General features: G+C 45.4%; 1 protein-coding gene across 7 annotated transcripts in view; it reads right to left on the reverse strand.

Annotated features, from left to right (window-relative positions):
• Positions 1-347: 347 nt before the first annotated feature.
• The window catches only part of IL34 (interleukin 34), a 62,821-nt gene continuing 43,950 nt past the window's right edge, over positions 348-19,218 (reverse strand). For 6 of the 7 annotated variants that reach the window (XM_051974617.1, XM_051974615.1, XM_051974619.1 and 3 more), the window contains 5 exons: positions 16,794-16,915; positions 12,017-12,094; positions 6,824-6,985; positions 2,475-2,607; positions 348-1,844 (listed from right to left, as the gene is read on the reverse strand). In XM_051974617.1, the coding sequence (XP_051830577.1) occupies positions 1,624-1,844; positions 2,475-2,607; positions 6,824-6,985; positions 12,017-12,094; positions 16,794-16,915 (716 nt within the window). In that variant the 3' untranslated portion in view covers positions 348-1,623. Of the gene's footprint in view, positions 1,845-2,474; positions 2,608-6,823; positions 6,986-12,016; positions 12,095-16,793; positions 16,916-18,335; positions 18,537-19,218 lie in introns of those variants that run through there. The other variant, XM_051974614.1, reaches the window with a different exon arrangement.

A 19,218-nucleotide genomic window follows, 5' to 3' on the forward strand; every position in this document is an offset into this window, starting at 1 on the left:
TTGGGAAGAGCTTGAGGCAGACCTTGGCTAAGTAGGGGAAACTTGGTACCATGGAGTAAAGAATCTGCGTCGTGCATCAAAGGACCTGGATTCAAGTCCCAGCTGTCCTTTCACAACCTCTGTGGCCCTGGAGAAATACTTTAAATGCCTCAAATGCCCTATTTGCAAAATAAAGGAGTTTATACTGGATGACCCTTCCAGCTCCAAGCTTCCGTACTATAAAAGTGCTCCCGTCGGGCCTGGCAGCTCAGTCTGGCAGAAGCTGGCCGGCCAGAAAGGCCCTGGGGGACAGCCGTCCACCCCTGCTCAGCTGCCCCATTGGGGTAAACACAAAGTCACAAATCAAATCAAATGAAAAACAAGTATTTAATAGAAAAAAAATTAAAGAAATGGAAAAGAATCAGCATGGCAAGACACAGCATTTTAATACACCCCGTTCCTCCTTCCCAGTCCCCAGCTGTTGTCTCCAATGAATGCAGCCCCTCGCTCCATTGCCCACTCCCCCCCCCCCGAAATGCACCCTCCCCCAGAATCCTAACGGATCCTGGTGGCCAAGGGGAGCAGCAGCTCCAGAAGCTAATAAGCTGCTATTCCCGGGGCCTCCTGGGAAAGGTCTTCAGGGGATGGGACTCTAAAAAAGGGTGGGGCCCCCAGCACTTCTCCATTCCTTCTACCCTTCAACCCAGGCCAAAGGGCTTTAGACGGGCCTGCATCAAAGGCCCAACAAGCTTCTTTGGAACCCTAGTGCTCCCTTCACTCTATAGAATGTGGTTTTCCTTCTCTGGAAGACATCCTCTGAGCTGCACGGGGGCATCCTCCAGCACTGGTTCTTCCCCTTCCCAGGTACCTCCCGGCTCTCCCAGAATAGCCCCCGGCCACAAGATCAACAGAACTTGCTAGTGGATCACTGCAGAAGGCTGGCTCTTCTCCCCTTCCGGCTCTGCAAGAGCCCCAGATTTCCCCAGTGTTCCTTGGCTCTGAGGAGCTCAAAGCACTTTTACGCCATTCCCTTCCCTCTTTTGACCTCTTCTTTTCTCGGAATGGAGGCAAATGGCAGGGACAGCTGTCTCTCAGGGGACCTAATCTGAAGCTCAGGCTGCTCCCTCATCAGCCACCCCAGCTTTATTCCCACTGACTATACAGTCATTCCTGGAGGAAGCTGCCCCCTTCCGCTGGGGTCTGACTTGGCTCTCCTGGTACGAGGAGCCCCTCATCTCTTTATTCTGCACTGGCAGGGGCCTGGGATCAACTTCCAACCATGGGGACAAGGGCTAAAGCAGACAAATGGGAAAGGCCTCTGCCCTGCCCGCCCGAACCCACGGGAGCTCCAGTCACTAAGGGCTTCTGAGGCAAAAGGAAAAAGAGAGAGACAAGACTGTGGGGAGAATTGAGGGGGAAGCCGGCTGAGCTCTTCTTCAGCACAAGATTTCCTCCAAAGGAAGAGGGTCTTCTCTGAGCTGCTCCACACGAGACTCCTCCCCAGATGGGAATGGGGGCAGAGGGGTCTCCAAGGGCCTCCCTCCCAAATGCCGAGGGGAGAATCGCAGACCTGAGACGCTTGAGAGGCTGGGCCCAAGCAGCCCCACTGGGCTCCAGAGCAGAGTCAAGGGTCGAAGGGCTTGCTCAGGGTATAAAGCGCTCTTCCCCCAGCTTTGCCTTCCCTGAAGGGTCAGCCTCCACCCGGAGGGGTCTCAGCTCTCTCTCCCCCACCAGGGCTGTTTGGGCTTTCGTAGAATGGTAGAGCAGAGTGGCGGGGCCTGAACACTGTGGAGGTGGGGGCCGGCTGTGAGGCTGAGCTTGCGGGACCACGCAGTCTTCCCAATTCCGAATGTTGCTCTCCTTACCTGTGAGAGGAGACAGAAATGAGGGCCTTGGTTTAGTTTCTGTCACTGTGTGTGGGCCCTGCTGCCCAATAATAGAATAATGGGGAGCATCAGCTCAGTGACCTCCACTCCTCCGCATCTACCTTCTGAGGAGAGCCACTCTTCCTGGCTAAGTCTGCAAAAAGAATCAGTTCGAAATGCTGTGCATCTCCCCCGGGAGGGTACTGCCTCTCGAGACGTCCATGAGAGTCACAGAACTTTAAAAGCTGGAAGAGTGGCTAAACATACCTAGAGGAATCCTCGTTAATGATGATGATGATGATGAGATGATACACGGGATGTATATAATGTTAGCAAAGGCTTAACAGACATTGTGTTGCTGAAGCTTTCCCCCCACTGCTCCTCACTGGGTCCTCGGGGGGCAAAAATAGCCCAAGTCTAACCCCAAGTGAAATCCCTTCCTAATATCTCTGGTTTCCCAGTTCAAGGTAAAGAAGCACATCACACATATCACATGTGGGGTAGGGCAGGCAGGGCATGGGCCAACACTAAATGGACCCTCAACCCAAGTCCGGAGGGTACCCTCAAAACCTTGAAGAGACCCCTCTTCCTCCTCCCTCCCACTCCTCCCATCTCCCCTGTCATCCTTACAGCACAAGCAGTAGAGGAGGTCCATAACTTTGTAGCAATTGTCAAGAAGTGCCTTCGGCTTCACCAGCTTTCGGTCCCTGCCTGAGTTCGCGAGAGTCAGGATTGTCTCCACCTTTGGGTCCACCTGAAGGTCCTAGAAGATGAACACAATGAACCATCAGAACTTCTCTGTGAGATGGGAGCCCCACGGAGAGCCGTGGTCCTTGGTGCTGACCATACCCAAAAGCCACACTTAAGAACAGCTAGAGGAGAGCAGGCAGGGGGTGACAGGACTGGAAATCATCAGGCAACAGAAGGGAAAGATATTTAACCTAAAGACCAGAGCATCTGCCCTAAGGAACATGATCTTCTAATACTTAGAGGGCCCAAGACGAAGCATAAATGCAGCTAGATGGTACAATGGAAAGAGCACTGGCCCTGAAGTCAGGAGGACCTGAATTCAAATCCGGCCTCAGATATTTAATACTTCCTAGCTATGTGACCCTGAGCAAGTCACTTAACCCCAATTGCCTCAGCCAAAAAAAAAAAAAAAAAAACATAGAAGCTCTAGGCAGCAGGAGATGGCAGGGACCTTCTAGTCTGAACCCTGCCCTATAATAAGCTAAAAAGGAAGCAGAACCAAAATGGCAGAGAATCAGGAAGCAATGAACTTCTTGATACAGCAAACCCAACATCCAGTTATCCACTCCCTGCTTAAAGGTCTCAGGTGACAGAAAACCCACTGCCTTCCAAAGTGGAATATTCCACTCTGGGAGAGTTGTAATGGTTAGTCAGTTTTTCCCTTATATCTAGCCTAAATTTTCCTTTGAAACCGCTACCTACTATTTCTAATACTATCCTCTGGGGCCAAGAGCAAATCTGATGCCCTTTCATGTGGCAGCCTTTGAAAAAGCTTATTTTGGAGACAAAATATTTCTTCTTCTATTCTCCAGGGGAAAAAATATCCCCAATCAGTCTTATTATACAGCATGATCCTTTTTCTAGCGTGGTGTAGCCCACCTCTGGACCCTACCGGCGTCCTTCCTAGAAATAAACTCAATACTTCAGATGGCTGGCACACGGTAGGTATTTAAATGCTTCCTGACTAACAGATGTGCTTGGACCAGGGCAGAGTACAGCAGGATTGTTGCCTCTCTCCTCCTGGGCACTAATCCTCTCTTAATGTCACCATCTAAGCTTGGAGAGATGAAAGTCATTCTGTTTCTCTCTAAAGAGCAAAACCGAGGCCAACAGGAGATAGACTGTTCTTTCTTATAATGAGCTAAAATCAGACTATGGAACGGGGCTGTCTCATGACGGCAGAAACGAGAAGTCTCTCCTCCCACCATTGGGAATGTTCCAGTGGACGAGGCCAGATGCCAGGAGGCAGGAGACATACAGAAAGACAGCGTTCTTACCTGGAATCCATTAGCTTGTTTTTTAATTTGGAAATCATTTGGTTTACTTTGTGATTCTACGTATTTTATTTTGCGCACTTAACAAGCAATATTCTGAGAAAGGGATCTATAGATGTCACCAGACTGCCCTGTACAAAAGACAGTTGAGAATTCCTACCATGGTGGTGAAAGCACGGGATTTCCAGGAACACAAAGGTTTTCTACCAGGCATTCTGTTAAACTGTGAAACATTGGGCAAAAAACTTCTCCTTTCTCAACCTCAGTTTACTCAAATATAAAACAAAAGGCCTAAAAAGGTGATTTATTAGATCCTTTCTGCTTTAAATTCTGTGATTAATGGGGGTGAGGGTTTCCTACTTCCTGGCTTCCTTAGGATTTTGCCACTGGACTCAGATGACTACTGAGGAGAAAGTGAGGCAGGTGACCTTGAACAGCCCTCCCTCACTTAAATCCAATTCATTTGCATTTCTTAGCAGCACTTCCCTGATGCCACGGTCCTCTTGGAGAAGGAAGGACACACAATAACAAGGACTCAGCTCAAGATCTAGAAGAAATCTCAGCAGCCATTCTCAGCAGCCATTGAAGTCCAATCTCTTCATTTGACATATGAGGAAACAGACTTGGTGAATTTAGGTGAGGAATAAAACAAGAAAGGCATAAGATTTAGTCTCGGCTCTCAAGATTATTTGGAGAAACGAGATGGACATGCAACAATCAGAGCACAAGAGGCAATCTAGGTGGAGTGGTTACCAATTGCTCTACTCCACTCAATGATAAGATTACTTGTGACTTCCAAAGACTATGAAGCAGTCAGAAAAATGGTGGAAGATTACACGTTCAGAATGAAGCATTTATCATCAGACATGGCCAATGTGGCCATTTGTTTTCCTTAACTATAATTCTTTGTTACCACTAAGGGGTTAAAGATAAAAGTTACCGAAAAGTGTCAACAGTGTTCAAAAAAGTCAACAAAAACACTTTTTTTTTTTCTGTAGGGGTGTGTGTGTTAAAGAAAGAGACGACTGCTTTAAGTGAGCAATGAATTCTAGGAAGAGCTCCCTCCCTAGGGATATGGAAACTATTGATAGGAAAAATATACTCCCAGCTCTTAGTAAGAGGACAAGGCCATCCAAGCCTGCCACATCTGTGCCAAACTGTGATGCCAAGGAGAGAAAAGCAGGATTCCTTCCCCTAAAGCCTTTCTCAAACTGGCTTCCCAATCTGAGAGCTTTTTAACCAGCTTCTGAGAGCCACCACCAAAAGCTGGGAGGGAGTGTTACCTTTCTTCAGGAGAACAAAGGAGCAAAACAAGAATGAGCCACTGTCGGGGTGACCTGACCTATGTTAAAGTCTCCAAATCCAAAGATTTGGAAGGTCCTGAAAGAGCTAAATTTCAGCCTGCGTTGGAGGTTCAGAAGCAGCTCTACCCTGGTCTAGAGCTTGGGGGGACTGGATCTTTGGAGTCTAGAAGCAGCGGGGATGCCGGGAGAGGATGGCTTCAAGGGCTGATTGGCTTTATACAGCCCAAAGCAAACCAGACAGAGCATCAGATGCAAAGAAGGCAATGAATGGGGCTACCCCAGCTTCTGAGATCTTCATGAAGCAGAAGGAAAGTTTCCACTAGTACCTACCTCGGGCTGGTTCTATTCCTTTTTCTCTTATGTAACCAAAATGTTAAACTGAAGAGAAATTCCAGTAACTGTATTTGCCAGGAAAATGGAACTCTGTCTGCCATATAGCAAGTGAGAGCTGGGCCATGAGACTCCCAATACTCCAGGCACCAGAGCAGCTAGCTAACTCTGCATAAACCTATTTCTTTTTTCTCCCTGGACTCATGACTCTCTCATATACTTGTTTGCTCTTCCTATTTAACTATTTTCCTATTTAATTTTCTAAAACCTTCTCATGCCCAGATACTGACTAAAAAAAAAGTCATTAAGTTTCTTGAGTTTCCAAGCCATGGCTTTTTAGTTCCCAGCTGACTATGTCCTGTGGAAGGGACAGAAAAGACACCAAAAAAGGCCACTGGATCTCCTAAATGGCAAGTGGCTCAATATAACAAGGACGGTTGTCAAGTCAGCAAGCTTCCTGTGTGCCCAGCTCTGTGCTGGGTGCTAAAAAAACACATTCAAGTGGAAAAGATAGTAGGAAAGATGATACATGAGAGATGTGTGCATTGAGAAAGGGAGTGAAGAGATGATGGGACTTGGAAATACATTCTAGAACAGAGAACAACATTTATACTTACATTTTATTTACATTTTATAATAACATTTACATTTCCTTAAGAAGCTATTTTTTTTCTTTCTTTTTTTCTTTTCTTTTTTTTTTTGGTGAGGCAATTGGGTTAAGTGACTTGTTCAGGGTCACACAGATAGTACCTGTCAGGTATCTCAGGCTAGATTTAAATTCAAGTCCTCCTGACTCCAGGGCTGGTGCTCTATGCACTGCTCACACCCAGCTGACCCTAAACCATATTTATTCAAAGCACTTTCACATATTTTATATCATTCTGTCCTTATAACAACTCTGAGCTAGGCTCCCACCCTATTCTGCAGCCTCAGGAAGGTTAAGAGACTTTTGAAGATCCTACATCTAATCAGTGATGGAGGCAGAAGGCAAACGTAGGCTTTTGGTAGCTGATCCAAAGTTCTTCCTGCTGCCTCCTTAGACCTCGCCTAGACCAAGGGTTCCTCTCTGAATCCCACAGGGCCCATTTCCCACCCTTACCCTTATTCTTCCTATTAATTTCCTTTCTCCTTCTTCTGTTTGTATAGAGAAAGACCTCCAATGCCCATTGCCCCCACCTGACTCCCTCCCTCCCCACTTCCTGCCGTAGAGTCCCAATCCACTGTTTCCTGTGTCCTAGGTCAGCTGGGGTCAGTGCTGACCCCTTCTCCTCGACCATCTAGCAAAAGGGAGAGGAGGAGAGACCAGTAGGGAGTGCTTTACCATTGTGATTTCCCGGACGTAGAGCAGAAGCTCATATATCTCCTGAATATAGGTCCACGACGGGTGATCTTTCAGTAAGACGTTCTGGACGATTTCCATAATGTTACAGTTCACCGAGGCCCACAGGTACCGCAGATTTGGCTGACTCACCTCCGCCTGTTGCTGCAATGAACCAAGGGAAAGCCATTAAAAAGCCTGACAGACTTACGAGGATTATGGAAACATGAGTTATTAGTGTCATCATCGTTACCACAAATATAATTGGCTTACATCATGGCCCTCCAATCAATCAACAAGCACTTATTAAACACTTAACATGTGCCAGGCCCCTCCTCCAGCCAATGGAGAGAAAAAAGATAGGGACAAGGAAGGCAAGGAGGAAAGTGAAACAAACCAGCACAGGCTGCCGCGTTACTGCAGTTTGCTTTGCATGGTTTCAGTATCTGGCTGGTCTGTCTGAGTTATTCGCTGCAGCCCCTAAATTACATGATTATAATTTGCAGGGTGAGGAGGAAGGGGGAAAAGTTAGCGAGTTGGGGAGCATTTTCTGAGGAGGTGCACAATTTATTCATTAGATTACTACTGAACCCAGGAAGAACATTTAACAAGAAGATGCCCCCATGGGAGGCAGTGTGATTATTAGTCCTTTTCAGCATTGCTTCCAGCCTGGCACTACTCCTGCATCCACCTTAAACCTTATTTCACTAACACTGACGAGCCTTCCTGGGACCACAGTCTGCACCACCCACCCTGAACCCTCCCTCCCAGGTACACATACAGGAAGCAGCCACAAAATTCCAAGTGTCACTGTCACACCTTTCCACTCGGATAGGATTTTTTTCTTTATCATTTTCTGGGACTTTCACAAATTCATGCTCCCGAAGCATGTGCCTGGACGTGGAAGTTGGTAATGGAATATTTTTTGAAGTAGATTAGGGAAAAAACCTAGAAGAAATCCCAATGTACTTAAAGTACCATCATTCCCTTCCTTGTCTGATTTCCACAGAGTGATATGAATTTCCACAATTCCGGTTTTAATACAAAAAAGCGCACATATTTTACAAGACCCAAAGTCCATCGTCCCTCCATTCCAAAACTCCAGCCTAACTACAAGTAATCCACACTTGGACAAGTGTTGAATCAAGTCTGATTCATAAGAATATCCCTTCCCCTTACAAAGTGAGGAGGGCCTGATAAACTCACTTTCCATAAGAGTCTAGGAGCCACCTTTCAAGGTAGGGAGCAGCTGAGAGAGCTCCTCTTGCAGGGCCATCGTCAAGAAGCAACAACTGGACTAGAGAAACTTACACGGAGATACTGAGACTGCGGCAAGGCACATGACTGAACCTATCCTGATATCTTTGGGGACAAAATATAAGTCAGCTCATGGTTTGATGAAATCAGAACCGGATGCATCACCAGATGCAGAGAACGGTGATTACCAGGTCAATGGCAAACAAGAAGATGCTCTTGAATCTGTCCTTGTCCCTTTGCTGTTCAACATTATGGTCGAAGAAAACAACATCACAGTTATTAAATTAGTTCATCACCCAAAGCTGGGAAATGTCACTAACAATGACTGGCAAAGTCAGGATTCAAAAAGATCTTTCCAAAGATGGGCCAGATCTAAAGAGAAGAAATGTAATGGGGAGAAGTCTAAAGTCTAACAATTGGGTTTAAAATTTAACTGCACAAAGAATGTTTGTGTCAGGTCTCTTTGTAGTGGCCAGAAACTGGAAACTGAATGGATGCCCATCAATTGGAGAATGGTTGGGTAAATTGTGGTATATGAATGTTATGGAATATTATTGTCCCGTAAGAAATGACCAGCAGGATGAATACAGAGAAGCCTAGAGAGACTTACACGAACTCATGCTGAGTGAAATGAGCAGGACCAGGAGATCATTATATACTTCAACAACAATACTATATGATGATTGATTCTGATGGACCTGGCCATCTCCAGCAATGAGATGAACCAAATCAGTTCCAATGGTGCAGTAATGAACTGAACCAGCTACACCCAGTGAAAGAACTCTGGGAGATGACTAAGAACCATTACATTGAATTCCCATTCCTTATATTTTTGCCTGCCTGCATATTTTTTTTAAATTTCCTTCACAGGCTAATTGTACAATATTTCAGAGTCTGATTCTTTTTGTACAGCAAAATAACAGTTTGGACATGTATACTTATAGTGTATTTAATGTATACTTTAATATATTTAACACGTACTGGTCATCCTACCTATGGGAAGGGGTGGGGGGAAGGAGAGGAAAAATTGGAACAAAAAGTTTGGCAGTTGTCAATGCTGTAAAATTACCCACGCATATAACTTGTAAATAAAAAAGCTATAATAAAAAAAAAATTTAACTGGACAGATACAGGAGGGGCTGTGATAAGAAAAATTTTTCTTATTACTATTTACCTGAGATACACATAACCAGCTAGAACCTGCAGAATCAAGCTGAGACACTGAATTATAGCTCCAGGGTCAAAGGTTGATTTGCAAATTCCAGCTATGACACCAGTGTTTACTGATTATTATTTTGCCTGATACCATTTTTTTCCTTCTGCTATCTATTCTTTGACATATAAATCACTACCTTCCCCTTCTGACTTCTATATCATTCCAGAGTGCCTATGATGCTCCCGTAACTAAAACTAAGATTGCTGAAATTGCTGCTCGGGGCTCAATGATTTTTGTACACAAGGAGTTTACGCTCCAACAAGATAATAGATTGGTTTTTCATGCATCTGCCTGTTGACAGTACAATTGGCAGCAGTATGTGATCAGCAGATATGAATCCATCCATTATTCTTGTATCAAAGTGCCGCTGATATACGTTCATGAGAAAAACAATCAGAGATCTAAGCAAACTTCAATCTTAGGCTACAGGAAGAGTCTCCAGCATAAGAGGCGTAATGTTGCCATCGACTTTCCTGGAGAAAACACGTCCAGAGACCCTCATTCAGTTTGTGGCACCAAGGTTTTTAGGGGGGACACTGACAAATTTCAACTCATCCAGAAGAAGGCGACCAGCATAGTGAGGGGTTTTCACTTGAAGGAACCAGAGGAAGAAAGGATGGAAAGAAATACTTAATAGCTTGTCTTCAAATACTTGAAAAACTGGGTTAAGATGGGAATCAGAGAAGCTGATTTATGCACCCAAAAGCAGAGCTAGGAACAGGTGTAGATCCCATAGAAATGGAACTAGATTTAAACTTGACTTCAGGAAAATATTCCTTTTTCTTTTTTCTTTTTAATTTAATAATAACTTTATATTGACAGAATCCATGCCAGGGTAAATTTTTTTACTACATTATCCCTTGCACTCATTTCTGTTCCGATTTTTCCCCTCCCTCCCTCCACCCCCTCCCCTAGATGGCAAGCAGTCCTATATATGTTAGATATGTTGCAGTATACAGGAAAATATTCCTAACAAATACATTTGTGCACAAAGAAACTGCCATGGGTAAGCTGGTGGGTCCCTATCCTTGGAGATCCTGAAGCCTTAGCCAGTAGGTCTCTAACCCTGGAGATTCTGAAGCTTAAGCTAAATGACCCCTTAGTTTATGAGTCCCTATCCTTGGAGATCCTGCACATAGACTAGATGTTGCTGCAAAGGAGACTCCAGTTCACTCCAGGGATGAGCTTTCTCTAGGGTCCCCTGGGACCCACAGCAAAGGATCGTGATAAAGTGAAAATTATGCTGGATTTGAATCCCACCTCAGATAACAGCTTTGCACTTAACTGCACTCCTGCACTTAAGAGCTCAGAGCTCTACTTTTCTGTAAAATGGAAATGATATCTTTTTAACATTTACTTCTATAAGATTTTGAATTTCAATTTTTTTTCTCCCTCCTTCCCTTCTCTCTCATCTCTCTAAGACAGTAAGCCATCTATCTTAGGTTGGACATGTGCAATCATGTAAACATTGGAAACAATACTCTTCATGCTGTCTCACGCCTAGACTACTGCAATAGCCTCCTGGAGGGTCTCCTGACCTTCATCTCTCCACATTCTCCTCTCAGCTAGCAAAGTGATCTTCCAAAAATGCCCACCTGGCCGGGTCACCTCCACTCCTACTCAGTAAACCCCAGTGGCTCCCTATTATCTCTAGCATCAAATATAAAAGCCTCCAGCATTCAAAACCCTTCTTGCTTCCCTCCTACCATTCTAAGAGTTTACTCCCTGCCCCCTGCCAATATATTCTACAATCCAGACGCATCAGGCTCCTGGCCATTCCTCACACAAAACCCTCTATCTCCCGACTCAGTACATTTCCTCTGGCTGACTCCAAGCCTGGAACACTCTTCCCCCCTCATCTCCACCTCCTGGATCTCCCTTTAAGTCCCAGACAAAAATCCTACCTTCTACAAGGAGCCTTTTCTGCTCCGCCATAATGCTAGAGTCTTCCATTGATGATTCTCTCCATTTCAGCCTGTCTAGATCTCATTTATACATAGATATTTGCATGATGTCTCCCCCGGACTGGTGAGCCCCCCAAGCCTTTCTTTATAGGTCCAGTGCTTAGCATAGTGCAAGGCGCACAGTAGGTGCTTAATAAATATTGACTTGAGTCTCAAGGTTGTTCTTATGACAAGAAGTTGGAAAGCTCTAGATAAATGTGGGTTACTTTTAATAGAAGGAGGTCCTTAGAGTTTTGGGAGATAAGTGAGACCAGTGCTCAAGAAGCATGGCTTCCTAGGGGACCAGGGCTGATGGGAAAATGACACAACCCCAAACTTCACTGAGACTTTCCTTAACCTGCCTCAAAGACATAAACACCAAGCTCCTGAGAGAAGGTGGATTAAAACAGCCAGCTTTTTTTTTTTTTTTTGTAGGGGAAAGCATGTACAGTTAGCAAACCTTTATTAAGCACCCATCACATGCAAGGAATTATGGTAGGTGCTGAGGATATAGAGATGACAGAAATGGCGTCATCTCAGTCCCCGTAGGAACTTACAGTCCTGCCCTGATTGGCTAGAGAATATAAGGCTTTGAATAGCCTACATCTCCATCACTCTTGGCAGGCTGGAGGATTGGATTATTTAAAACAGCAGAACTACCAGACATCCCAAGTTTGCAGCCTCCCCAGAGAAAGCCAAGGGGATGAGGGCCGAGGGGCAAACAGCTGGGCTTGCATTCCCTGCAATGTGAATGGGCTCACGGGAAGGGGAGCTTCTTACCAGCCTGCTGATGTTGGCCAATCTGAGCACGTCTTCGTAGGGCACGCTGATCCTGTAATCAATGGGGAAATAGTGTTTCTGCGGACACAAGGAAGAAATACAAAGTGAGAAATAGGCAAGTGCCTCCCACGTGCTGGGGCACCATGCTAGCGACTGGGGATTTTTTTTTTAATTCCGGGCTGGATAATATCATTGATATGGACAAAACATTTTAACTTTTACAGATATAAAATAGCAACTTCTCTGTAGCTCATACAATCTTTGAAAATTCAATTAACCTGTTTTCAATGAACAAAAATCTATTTGGTATCTTCCATCCATCCATCCATCCATCCCAATGGGAAAAAAAAAAGGAAAAATCCAAATCCTTGTATCTCCTCTGAAAACTCTGACCGCTGGTCAGAGTTCCTAGGTCTTTCAAAGTTGTTTCTCTGCTATTGTTGCTTTATACAAAAACTCCCATCATTTTTGCCACTCCATGACTGGTCTAGGGTCACCCAACCAGTGAGTGTGAAAGGTAGAAATGGACCCGGTTTCCCTGGCTCAGAAGCCAACTCTCTCTTGACCACCACACACCAACGGCTCTAGGCACAGCGGCTACAAAGACAAAAATGGAAGAACCTCTTCCTTCGGGACTTACTTATATTCTTTTGGAGAGAAACAATAATTATAAAACTAAACAAATGCAAAAAACAGAGAAAATAATTTTGTGAGAGGAGTTTGGAGAAAATGGTACCTTTAAGGAACTAATAAACACATTCCTATGACTGTGGCCAGAAATAGATCACAGGTAAATATATTAAATGGACAGCAGATAGAAATACATGCAGGTATCGGGCTAGGTGCCAAGGTAGAAAAATGAAACAATTCTTACTTCCAAGAAGCTGACAAAAGACAACAGTTTCGCTGCGTTTGGAAGGGGATTCTTTGAGGAAGAAATGAGAAGGGAGATGGAAGGTCACATGTGAGAAATAGCGAAAAGACAAGAATGATTGAATCTTAGACAGCATAATAGGAACCGTGGAAAGGTTAAGCTGGGGCCAGGTGAGGAAGGGCTTTAAATGTCCAATCAAGAAATCTGAATTTGATCCTACAGGTAATGAGGAGTTGGCAGAGTTTACCAAGCAGAAGGAGCCAGTTAAACCTGTGCTTTCAGAAAATTGCTTTGTCAATTTTGTTGCAGACAGATTAAAGAGGGGAAGGAGGTGAGGGTGGAGGATCGATCTGGAGGCTATTGCAACAATCCACGTGAGAGATGATGGGGCCTCAACTAAGACAGTGGCCATGGAAATTAAGAAAGGGGGATGGGCGTAAAAGATCTTGTAGAGACAGAAATGACAAGATGTGTCACAACTGCTGAGCTGGGTGGATATGTGGGGTAAAGCAGAGTGAGGAGTTTGGAATGATTCCAAGGTTACAAAAGTGAGTAACTAGGGAAAAAAAAAAAAAGGAAGGAGGGAGGAAGGGAGGGAGGAACAGAGGAAGAAAAGAAAGAGAAAGGGACGCAGGAAGGAAAGGAGGGAGAGAGGGAGAAAAAAGGGAGGGAAGGAAGAAAGGCAGGGAGGGAGGGAGGAAGAAAAGAAAGAAAAGGAAGAAGGGAGGGAGGGAGGACGGAAGAAGGAAGAAAAGGAAGGGAGAAAAAAGGAGGGAAGGAAAAAGAAAGGAAAGGAAGGAGGAAAAAAGAGAGGGAGGAAGAAAGGAAGAGAGGGAGGAAAAAAGAAGGGAAGGAGGAGGGAAGGAAGGAAGGCAGGAAGGAAAGGAGGAGAGGAGGGAGGGAGGAAGGGAGAGAGGAAGGTAGAAAAAAGGGAGGGAAAGAAGAAAAAAGGAAGGGCGAGAGGGAAAAAAGAAAGAGAGGAAGAAAGAAGGGGAAAAGAAAGATAGGAAGGAAGGGAAGGAAGAAGGGAGGGAAGAAGAGAAAAAAGAAGGGAAGAGGAAGGGAAAAGGAAAGGAAGGAAGAAGGGAAAAGGAAGGGAAAGAGGAAGGGGAAAAGAAGGAAAGGAGGAAGGGAAAATGAAGGGAAGGAGGAAGGGAAAATGAAAGGAAGGAAGAAAGGGAAAAGAAATTAAGGGAAAGAGGGAGGGTGGGAAGAAGGGAGGGAGGAAATGAGGGGGAAAGGAAGGAAAGATTTACTAGGGACCTACTACATGTCAGGCATTAAGTTAAGCACTTTAAAATTATCTCATTTGATAGGTAGAGAATCAGGAGAAAGCAAGGTTACAGAAACCCAGAAAAGACAGAATTATTCATGAGAAAATGGTCACTGCTGCAGAGGTCAGGAAGAATAAAGATTGACAAAAGGCCATAAAAGTCAGCATTAAGAAACCACTGGTACCTTGGAGAGAGCTGGTTCAGTTGAGGTTAGAAGCCAGATTGCAAAGGGTTGAAAAGCAAGAGGATAAAAAGTAGAGGGAATGAGAAAATCCAGCTTTTTTTTAGGAATTTGATGGAAGAAAAGGAGGCAAGATACAACGCTTTATCTTGAGGAAATAGCAGAGTCAGGTGGGAGGGGGTGGGGTCTGTTTTTGTTTCTTCAAGATGGAGGCAGGTTTGGAGGCTGCTGGGAAGCAGATAGAAAAAATCAATAAATGACTCAAGATCTAGTTTCGAGTAGTGACAAAATTGGAGAAAGGAAAAATAATTGTGAGGGTAATTTGCCAAAACATGGGAGGAGATGGGACAGCTGAATGCTTGGAGAAAGTGTGGTGAGGAGAAAGGCTATCTCTCTATTGGATTCTAGAATAAAGGAGGAGAGAATGAATGCAAGATGATGTCAAAGGGGCATTAAATCTAGCTTGAGACTAATGGCCTGTTTTGTTAATAAAGTATCAAGAGTTTGTTTTCAGCTTAAAGAACGACCTGAGGAGAGAAGGCTTGGAACAGCTGTTGGGAGGAGTGAGTTAGAGAATCAAGGAGGCAGCAGGAAAAGCGTTGGTTGCTTTGCTCCAGTGAGGGCCCAGAGGGCATCAGATAACATAGATTATCGGTGGTCCTTGCCAGTACTCCTGTGTGACTCCCTCGGCAGCAGGTGAGCAGGGGCAGAGGAGACAGGTGATGGGAGCTCTCCAGAGTTGGGCTTGTGGAAGCATGAAAAATAGGAACAAAAAAGCCAAGGGAGTCGAGAGCAGAGGAAGGTGTAGCTTTGACCTTTGGCTGACAAAGGTTCAAGATCGAAAAGGTAGCAGAGGGAAGTTATGGCAAGGGTGATGGGCTGGTAAAGCACAGATGGGGGAAAGGTTAAAGGTGGTTGTGAGGGCCAATAATAGCTTTTTAAGAAGAGAGAGACCTGGGAGAAATGGCAGGTTAAGAGCAAAGGAGGAAATTTCAGAGTTCTGAAGAGGAAAATGGTGAGATGAAGTCTGGGACCCTCCCTGTGGATCTTGAGAAAGGAGAGAGAGTGACCTGGGTGGGTGGATGATGGGGTGATAAATATGGGCAGCCTAAACCTCAAAGGAGGAGAGGCTGGTGGGCAACAGCAACCCAGGGAGAGGGTCCAAATAGCAATGGGCAGCAAGGAGTAGTGGAACGTCCCCACAAGGACCAGGCGTTGGCAAGAGAAGAGAAAAACTATTACTGGAAAGGATGTGCCGGGCTATGGCACAATTGGGATAGTGGGGAAAGGCTAAGGGGAGATAGGGGCTCTCAAAAGGAAGACAAGGTTGTTACAATCTGTACCCAAGAGTGGTACTGCGGATAGAGAGCTGGCCTTGGGGCCAGGAAGTCCAGGGTTCAAATCCTGTCTCTGACACATAAAAACTGTGACCCTGGGGCAGCTGGATGACACAGGGGAGCACTGGCCCTAGAGTCAGGAGAACCAGAGTTCAAATTCTGCTTCAGACACTTAACACTTACTTACTAGCTGTGTGACACTGAATAAGTCACTTAACAACTGCTCTGTGTTAACAGAGCTCAGACCGAAGCTGCAGAGAAGATGCCGATGGGCACCCAGATCCAGTCCTTCCCCCACCCATCCATCCACCCACCGTTTCAGCAAGGAGTTTCATATGTATCATGCTTCCACGAGAGGCAAGATGCTATACTGGAGTCAGGAAGACTATAGTGTAAGGATCTCTGATCTTTAATAGCTGGGGGAGTAACAGCCTCCAATTCCCCTCTGCACCCACAAATCGGGGGGTAACTCTCCCAAAATGACCAAACAGGCCCCTTTCTGGGATCTTCAGCATTCTTGCTGGACTCAGAGAAGAAGCAATTTTCCCCCAAAGGCTTCCCGGAGTCCATTTTTGAATCAGTGATTACCCAAAGTGATTACCCAAAGGAAGTGGGATGGTACAACCTAGCAACCAGAGCAATCCACCAACACCTCCTTTAAGGACTCTTAGCAGGAATAACACCAGGTGTGAATACCCACCAGGTGTGAATACCCACCAGGTGTGAATACCCACCAGGTGTGAATACCCCAGCAGGTGTGAAAACCCCAGCAGGGAGACAGCTGCGGCAGGAGCTATAAAAGAGCAGCTGCCTTTCTGTTTTAGGGTTTGTGACATGGTTGGGGGAGGAGAATTACAGGGTGGCAAGGGGGGCAGGGAAGGAGATGGGGGACTCTCTGGTCTCTGGTTGTGTGAGCCCAGGAAGTTCCAAGAGTGGCTCTTCCTTACTCTCCATATTGGAACAGTTAGAAGGAAGACCTAGGGATGGGCAACTCAGGGTGACGGGTGAGAGCAGAGGGAAGGAAGGCTGGAAATCACAGCCTGGGATTCCACTCAAGTCAGGGCCCTTGGTGCCGGGGCAGCTGTCCACACCGACAACAGGCTGGACTCACCATAAACCGGAGCCGATTCTTGTACTGCAGCTTTTCTCGGAGGCTCCCTGTGATGGCACACTCTTTGGTGTGGGCCTCCAGACCCTCACCCCCCCGGATGGTGGCAAGGAAAAAACAGAGATCTGCAAATCACAAACACAAGGGAGATGGTCAGAGAAAGGTCAGTCCCCGTCCCTTGGACGATCTGCCCTGCTTCTAGATGCTCCTGACAACAAAGGAAGGCTCTCCGGAGTCTGGTCTCAACCAGGAGTAAAAACCATAGATGATGGTGATGTGGTGATGGTGGTGATGATGTTGATGATTTACATTTAGCCACTCAACTACACTGGGGGCAACTGGTGGTACCGACCCAAGTTCAAATCAACCTCAACATTTCCTGACTCTGTGATTCTGGGTCAGTCATCTTAACTTGTTTGCCTCAGTTTCCTCAATTGTAAAATAGGGAGAATAATAGCACTCTCTTCACAGAGTTGTGGTGAGAATCAAATGAGATATTCGTAAGGCACTTATCACAGAGCCTGGCACTTAGTAGGTGCTTTATGTTTCTTCCCTTTCTTCAGTCTTCTTATCTGAGCTTCCCCCAGTCCTGTGATGTAGACACTACAAGTCCTATTATCTCATTATAGAGTCACAGGAGTAAAGGGAGCTTTGTTAGCATACTTAGCAAGCCTCAGAAGCAGGATCTGAACCCGAGGCTTAGGAAGCCAGGGTCACATTCCCTTCACTCTAGCGGCAGGACTCGCATTCTCATCAAGGTGACCAACAAGTGCTTCTGGACCACAATGGCCCTGGAGGGTCTATCTCTCTAGAGATGGCTTTGCCTGGTTCCTGGCCGCCAAGGCAAATCACACTCTGGTAGCGGGGTGGGTGTGAACTGGTTCATCTTATTGTCTACACTGTCTTAGGGACTTGTAGGATAGAAACTCAGTTCTGAGCAGGGTTTCTATTGCTCCCATCAATACAATGCATCTTTACTCTGCCCCGGCATAGGAATGGGGACAGACCCCTTCCCAGGACCAGACTTAACTTTTTCTCCAGGCTGGATGACATGATCGATTTCCAAGCTTGGGCAGAGTGGGAGTCAGCAGAAGGAAGGTCAAGCTCCAGTCTTACCAAACTGACCTGCTGGCTTACCCAGGGTAATTTCCTTCTTTGTTCTGTAGCTCATTTACCCATAAAAGAAAATCTGTGAGAAGAATCTCTAAAGCCCAAGATTTCATAAACCTGGTGTCTAATAATCCGACGGCCATCTTAGTAAGGGGTCCTCAGCAAAATGGGGGAATCTGTAGGAATTCTCTTTATACCCACCTCCCCTGTCCCCAGGGCAAATTCCCCACTAAGGTGTTAGCAAATAATGGCTTCTTAGCAATAAATGTACTGTAATTGTAATTTAATATATTAATAATAAAAGTATTAAAAGGGGTAGGAGTGGTTGGAAAGAAAAAAGGACTTTTGGTAGAATTTTCATCACCAGGATGTGGTGTAGGGGATGGGGAAAGGGGCAGATCTGGTGATCTTCAAATGATCACCCAAGTAACCCACCCCTGGAGCAGCTAGAAGGCTCATTGAATGGAGCGTGAGACCGGAGTCTTCCTGACTGCAAAGGGTGCTGGAGAAGGAAATGGCGAACCATTCTAGTATCTTTGAAAGAAAACCCCAAATGGGATCGTGAAAAGTCAAATAAAATTCCAACAACTACCAACTGCAAACATCTATTTGTGGTTAATTTCTACTTTCATTGGGTCATCTCTAGGACCTCTTTTCTATACCTAGATTTCCACCTCAGCTTCACATCTCCCCCACCCCACCCAAAAAAAAATCTGACAGTATTTATCAATCATCTGCCTTTCTTCTAGGAAACTTTGCTCCCTTTATCTGCACCTGGAGCCTACTCTTTGCAGCTCCACCCCACTAAGTTCTAAATCACTTCCTGTTGATAGCAACCTCCCTCCCTAGAGAGAGAATTTGGAGGTCCCTTCTCATCTTTTAGTCATCCATATTGAGGGCCACTGGCCTTCACTACCATGCCCCCCAGACTCTCTGCAATTACTCTGTAGATATTCCAGATTTATCTATCTAGGGATATACTGTTTTCTCCCAAAAGAACGTAAGTTCTCTGAGGGCGTTCAGTTTTGTTTCTGTATTCCCAGCACATAAAACAGTTCCTGGCATATAAAGCAAGTGCAGAATCAATACTTGTTGAATGGATGCATGAAAATTAATAATTTGGAGACTACTTAGAAAGCCAAAGCCTATAAGCCATCAGAACTGGCCCTTTGAAATGACATTTATTGCTACAAGACACCGATTTGTCAGCCTTCAGTCTCCTAAAGGGCAATAATAGCTAACATTTATAGAGCGTTTTAAGGTTCATAAAGTGCTCAGAAATCTACTATGTCATTTGACCTTTGCAATCCTGTGAAAT

This window comes from Antechinus flavipes, chromosome 2 (assembly GCF_016432865.1).
Source record: "Antechinus flavipes isolate AdamAnt ecotype Samford, QLD, Australia chromosome 2, AdamAnt_v2, whole genome shotgun sequence".
Taxonomy (NCBI): Eukaryota; Metazoa; Chordata; class Mammalia; order Dasyuromorphia; family Dasyuridae; genus Antechinus; species Antechinus flavipes.